Source organism: Hylobates moloch, unplaced genomic scaffold (assembly GCF_009828535.3).
Source record: "Hylobates moloch isolate HMO894 unplaced genomic scaffold, HMol_V3 SCAFFOLD_15, whole genome shotgun sequence".
Lineage (NCBI taxonomy): Eukaryota > Metazoa > Chordata > Mammalia > Primates > Hylobatidae > Hylobates > Hylobates moloch.
In genome coordinates this window covers 98,295,662-98,302,199 of record NW_026652290.1, presented here as the reverse complement: position 1 = coordinate 98,302,199, position 6,538 = coordinate 98,295,662, and the positions used below count along the sequence as shown (strand labels likewise).

The following is a 6,538-nucleotide window of genomic DNA, read 5'->3' as shown; positions in this document are numbered from 1 at the left end:
CACATGGCAGCTGGGAGTAGGAACGCCTACTGTTGCCCGTGTACAGATGGGGAAACTGAGGCAGGGCAGAAGGGTGAGTTCCAGGAGGGCAGACGCAGTCTCTGCCCCTAGGAACTCCTGCTCCTCAGAGGGAGCTGAACCCAGGGAGGGACGGGGCCCCAGTGGTGCCTGAGGACACCAGGACCCAGCACCTCTTGCAGACCCAGGAATGGGACCCCTTGTCCTGCTCCCGGGGACACCTGGCCAGGGGGCTGGAGGGGGTGGCCTGCGGGTTCCTGGAACTGAGCCATCCCTCCCTCCCTCCCTCCCTCCCTCCCTCCCCGGTCTTCTCAAAATCCAATCCATTTTACCAGCTGCCACTTGGCATTTTATTCATTTCATGGAGGATTTTTTTCCTACCTCTCCAACGTTGGCTCCAAAAGGAGATGAGGTTTGGGGTGTGTGTGTGTGTGTGTGTGTGTGTGTGTGTGTGTGTCTGTGTGTGAAGATAATCGCCAGAGTGTAGATCCATTCATTAGAGCTGAATGTTCCCAGCACAGCGGCTGCTCTGCTGCCCTGCGGGATCTGGGGAGACACCGCCGGGAGGACAGGATGAGGAATGCCCGGGCAGGGAGGAGGTCCTGTGCTAGATGGATAGGCGGATGCGGCCAGCCCCCATCTATCAGGTGCCTGTGGGATGCCAGGGCCCCAGAAGGCCCCCCCGAGGCCCAGAGGACATAGGCAGGCTTGGGGACTGGTAGACAGCGGGGAGCTATGGAAGGCTCTAGAGCACTGGAGGAGGGGAATGTGAGCAAGCATCCTTGTCTGGGCGGTTGCTCAAGCCACAAGCAATTATAGAGTGCCTACTGTGTGCCAGCAACCAAGCCAGACCCATCCCGACCCTCCCAGAGCTGAGTGGAAGAGATGGTCACTAAATAAGAAGGAAATGAACAAAAAGATGGTAGGCTGTTACGGAAATGTGGGGGGTTCGGGGTGGGTAGCAGCAGGACTTAAATGGGGCAGAGAGTGGTGCTTCCTGCATTTTCTCAGTGGCAAGCACGGAATGTTTTTCAGGGCAGGGCATTTGGGACTGGGTTTTGGAGGGTGAAGAGGAGTTCTGTGGCCCAAGTTTCCTGCCCACTGCTGGAGGGCAGATCTACTCTATAGGTTTCCATCCGACATGCCTGTCTCAGTTTCCCCACGGTGCACTGGATGTTAGAACACACCCCTGGGCTGGCCTGGTTAGAAACTGACCATTCCCTGGATGTGCGAGACAAGCATGACCCTTCCTGGGCCTCAACTTCCCTGCCCGAGCAATGGTCGACCGTTGGTGGAAGGAGTCAGGGATCCTGGAGAGGAACGGCGTGGGCGTCCGGGCCAATTTTATGTTCTTATTTTATTTTATTTTTTTGAGATGGAGCCTCGCTCTGTCGCCCGGGCTGGAGTGCAGTGGCGCGATCTCAGCCCACTGCAACCTCCGCCTCCCGGGTTCAAGCGATTCTCCTGCCTCAGTCTCCCGAGTAGCTGAGATTACAGGCGCCCGCCACCACGCCCGGCTAATTTTTGTATTTTTAGTAGAGACGGGTTTTCACCATGTTGGCCAGGCTGGTCTCGAACTCCTGACTTCGTGATCCGCCCGCCTCAGCCTCCCAAAGTGCTGGGATGACAGGTGTGAGCCACCGCTCCCGGCAAGTCGGGGCCAATTTTAAAGCGCAGAGTCCTTTCCTGGCACCTCCATTCCATCTGTGGCCTGAGTCAGAGCAGGGATGGGCAGTGGTTAGGCGTCCCCAGCCCCCGCCAGGTGTCACCACCGCCCTCAAACAACCACTGGGAGGCTCTGTTTTCCCCCACCCTGGGCAAGGCACGTCCCACTCCCCCCGCCCGGTTGCTGGGAACCCCGGGGCGGCCCGGGCGGGGTGCCGAGGGCGCGTCGGAACCTGGCCGGGGCCCTCCACCCGCGCCGTGGTCCCGGTGGCTGCGCCCCGCGGTGAGCAGAGCCGACAACTTTGCGATGGAGTTTGTGCGGGCGCTGTGGCTGGGCCTGGCGCTGGCGCTGGGGCCGGGGTCCGCGGGGGGCCACCCGCAGCCGTGTGGCGTCCTGGCGCGCCTGGGGGGCTCCGTGCGCCTGGGCGCCCTCCTGCCCCGCGCGCCTTTTGCCCGCGCCCGCGTCCGCGCCGCCCTGGCCCGGGCCGCCCTGGCGCCGCGGCTGCCGCACAACCTGAGCTTGGAGCTGGTGGTCGCCGCGACCCCCGCCCGCGACCCCGCCTCGCTGGCCCGCGGCCTGTGCCAGGCGCTGGCGCCTCCGGGCGTGGCGGCCCTGCTCGCCTTTCCCGAGGCTCGGCCCGAGCTGCTGCAGCTGCACTTCCTGGCGGCCGCCACCGAGACCCCCGTGCTCAGCCTGCTGCGGCGGGAGGCGCGCGCGACCCTCGGAGCGCCGGTACGCGGGACGCCCGGAGTCAGGACGAGGGGGACCCGGGGCGGAGGCGGGAGCCCCTGGGACGGCCGCAGTCAGGATGGGGGTGCCGGGACTACGCAGGGAAGGGGGATCCCGAGACGCTGGACGGGTCCCAGGGATCAGGGATGGGGAAGACCCGGGTGTCCCCGGAGCAAGGAAACCAGAACCCAGAGGAAGAGACCCAGGGGCAGGGACCTAGACGCGGGGTTGAGAGCCCCAGGGACGCCCCGGAACGCCCCTGCAGACCCCTTCCCAGCGCCCTGGTGATGAGGACCCCGCCACTGTAGCCTCTGCCCCTTCCTTGCCCAGGCCCCTTCCCTCCTTGCCCACAGACCCTTCCCTGGTCCCCACCCGGCTCTGGGTGGCTGGGCTGGAGGACAGGCGGTCTCCCTCCTCACTCTAGGGGTGCAGCTTCGGGGTCTGCAGGTCTGGATCTCCCTCCTTCCAGCATTCTCCCCGTCCCCTCCCAGAGGCCTCGCCTCCAAGATCCCAGAGCAGCCTCTATCATTCCAACCCCGACTCCATTCCCACCCCCCACCCCCACCCCTGGCAGCCTTCAAGTTCCTCTCTTCTAATCCCACCCCAGGCCCAGATCCCGGGAGGAAACGGAGAAGGGCGGTTGGCTGGGTTCTGGGGACCCTGTTGTCCCCCCCCCCCAGCAGGGCTCACTGCGCCCCAGATAATAAGCCCCCTCCGTGGCCAGCAAGGAGGTCCCAACTCCGGACATGGGCCTGGCTGAGCTCTATGCCCCAGCTGCCCCTCCTTCCCAACCCATGCAGAGGCCCCTCCAGTCCCTCCCTCTCCTCAGGGAGGGAGACCCTGACGTTAGAGGTGGAGTCTCTCAGCCCATCTCTCCAGGAGTCAAGGGAACCCTTGTCCCCCCACCACCCTAGGGCTGGTGGGAGAGGCGGGGCCCAAACCCAGGCCTGGGACTCCCTCTGCTGCCGCCTCCAGGAGCTGCACCGCTGCAAGCCGGGTCGTGGGACGGACCCAGCCGCGTCTTAGGGACTGGCTTGGCCCCCTGGAGACTGAGCCGCATCCCAAGCCCATCCTCCAGCACTGGGCACCCTGCTTCCACCCTGGGAAGCGCCCTGCCAACCCGAGGGGCCTGGCAAAGCTCTCCCACCTTTAATACACTAAGTTAAATCCAGGGCCGGGCACGGTGGCTCACGCCTGGAACCCCAGCACTGTGGGAGCCTGAGGTGGGAGAACGGCTTGAGCTCAGGGATTTGAGACCAGCCTGGGCAATATGGCGAGACCCCATCTCTACAAAAGATACAAAAATTAGCTGGGCGTGGTGGTGGGCGCTTGTAGTCCCAGCTACTCAGGATATATATATATTGGCTGGGCGCCGTGGCTCACGCCTGTAATCCCAGCACTTTGGGAGGCCGAGGTGGGTGGATCCCGAGGTCAGGAGATCGAGACCACCCTGGCTAACATGGTGAAACCCCGTCTTTACTAAAAATACAAAAAAAAAAAAAAAGCCAGGCGTGGTGACGGGCACCTGTAGTCCCAGCTACTCAGGAGGCTGAGGCAGGAAAATGGTGTAAACCCGGGAGGTGGAGCTTGCAGTGAGCCGAGATCACGCCATTGCACTCCAGCCTGGGCGACAGAGCAAGACTCCACTGCAAAAAAAAAAAAAAAAATCCAGAACTTTCTGGATGGCACTGGGCACAAGGGGGCCCCTCAGCCCTCCATGTGCCTGGCACGGGGCAGTAATGTGTGAAGGGGGTGCTAGGAGAAGCTACCTGGTTTGGCTCTAAGCACAAGGCCATCGGTGGACTCACCTTTATGGGCCACGGCTCTTGGCCCTAGAGGGGTTCCCAGGCAGGTGGGTGCCAGGTGAGGTCAGGACTATAAAGGAATCAAGGAGGGACCTGAGGCTGGAGGAGTTCCAAGCTGGAGCCTGGGCTCTGCCTGGAGGATAGAGAAGTCTGAATAGAGGAGGAGCAATGTGCTTGGGTTTTGAAGGATGTGTAGGAGTTGGTGGGCATAGAGGAAGAAAGGTATTCCATCTGGGGAATGGCACATGCAAAAAAAAAAAAAAAACCACCAAGTGTGCCCATGACAAGGGTAGCTGGAGCCAAGAGAAGCTGGGAGGCTGAGCTTTGTGGGGATGGTGATGGGGAGCGATGGAAGGGTTTAGAGCAAGGCTGGGGCTGGGGGCAAGTGGAGGGGAGGTGCAGCCATCCAGCTGGCATCTACTTACGGATCACCCGCTGCTGGGGTGGGAAGGGCTTTGTGGGGGTGGAGGTCGCCAACCCTAACTGTGGCCACCCCTCTCCCAGAACCCATTCCACCTGCAGCTGCACTGGGCCAGCCCTCTGGAGACGCTGCTGGATGTGCTGGTGGCAGTGCTGCAGGCGCACGCCTGGGAAGACGTCGGCCTGGCCCTGTGCCGCACCCAGGACCCCGGCGGCCTGGTGGCCCTCTGGACAAGCCGGGCTGGCCGGCCCCCACAGCTGGTCCTGGACCTAAGCCGGCGGGACACGGGAGATGTGGGACTGCGGGCACGCCTGGCCCCGATGGGGGCGCCAGTGGGGGGTGAAGCACCAGTACCCGCAGCGGTCCTCCTCGGCTGTGACATTGCCCGCGCCCGTCGGGTGCTGGAGGCCGTACCTCCCGGCCCCCACTGGCTGTTGGGGACGCCACTGCCGCCCAAGGCCCTGCCCACCACGGGGCTGCCGCCAGGGCTGCTGGCGCTGGGCGAGGTGGCACAACCCCCGCTGGAGGCCGCCATCCATGACACTGTGCAGCTGGTGGCCCGGGCGCTGGGCAGTGCGGCCCAGGTGCAGCCGGAGCCTGTCCTCCTCCCCGCCGCGGTCAACTGCGGGGACCTGCAGCCGGCTGGGCCCGAGTCCCCGGGGCGCTTCTTGGCACGGTGAGTGGGGACCCTGCTTCCCTTAGGAAGGTGTCCAGGCCACTGAGTCTGCGCTGCCCATGGATCACAAAAGGCAACGTGAGGCCGGATGCGGTGGCTCACGCCTGTAATCCCAGCACTTCGGAAGGCGGAGGCGAGCAGATCACTTGAGCTCAGGAGTTTGAGACCAGCCTGGCCAACATGGTGAAACCCCATCTCTACTAAAAAATAGAAAACATTAGCTGGGTGTGGTGACATGCACCTGTAGTTCCAGCTACTCAGGAGGCTGAGGTGAGAGAATCACTTGAGTCTGTGAGGTCCGGGCTGCCGTGAGCTGAGATCGCACCACTGCACTCCAGCCTGGGCGACAGGGACCCTGTCTCAAACACACAAAGTCAGGATGCTTTGTTAGATGTGTTAGGTCCCCGGAAGCAGTGCCCACCTGGGGAACTATCTCAGGGAGAGCAGAGAATGAGCTGAACTAGGAGGGAGGGAACGGGTCTCTGGCCGAGCCCTGGGGGAGTTCCTGAGAATGAACAGCTCCTGGACACAGGTGACCCCAGCTGGGAGCTTGTGTGTCAGTCACTGGCTTCAGGCGTATGTGGGGTGGGGGCACAGCCACGGCATCCGGGCGTAGATGCCCCGGGATCAAGGTGTTAGGCTTGGGGACACCAGGAGCGTCCACATTTTTTTTTTTTTTAATAGAAAACTTATTTTATTTATTTATTTATGTATTTACTTTTTTTTTTTTAAAAAGAGGATTTTTTTAAAAATTTTTTTTGCACACAAAAACAATAAACATTTTCTAAAAATACATACAAACAAAAAGATGCATATCAGACATATTAGGAAGGTTGCACATGGGAAGTCGGGGAATAGAAATGGGGGGTGGGAGTTAAAATAAATGTGAGAGGGACTTTATATGGATCAGTGATAATAACTCAATCCTCAATTTGACAAAGAAGAGGGAGAAGGAAGAGGAAGAAAAAGAAAGTGGGATAAAGGATCAGAAAGGGAGGAAAATAGAAAAAATTAGAGTATGACTCCAGGGTAGACCTGTTTTGTTGTCACTGAGTTGGTTGGTTGGTCTGTTGTATTTTTCATGTTTCGCCATGTTGGCCAGACTGGTCTCGAACTCCTAGCCCGAAGTGATCAACCCGCCTCGCCCCCCAGAGTGCCGGGACCACAGGCGTGAGCCACCACGTCCAGCCCCCACATTGCTTCTGGCCTCCGTGGTAGACCTC

The 6,538-nt window shown here is 61.0% G+C and overlaps 1 protein-coding gene across 1 annotated transcript in view; it reads left to right on the top strand.

The window, feature by feature from the left end:
- Positions 1 to 1,990: 1,990 nt before the first annotated feature.
- The window catches only part of GRIN3B (glutamate ionotropic receptor NMDA type subunit 3B), a 15,718-nt gene continuing 11,170 nt past the window's right edge, over positions 1,991 to 6,538 (top strand). The window contains exons 1-2 of the mRNA XM_058428653.1: positions 1,991 to 2,416; positions 4,723 to 5,315. Of these exons, the coding sequence (XP_058284636.1) occupies positions 1,991 to 2,416; positions 4,723 to 5,315 (1,019 nt within the window). The remainder of the gene's footprint in view (positions 2,417 to 4,722; positions 5,316 to 6,538) is intronic.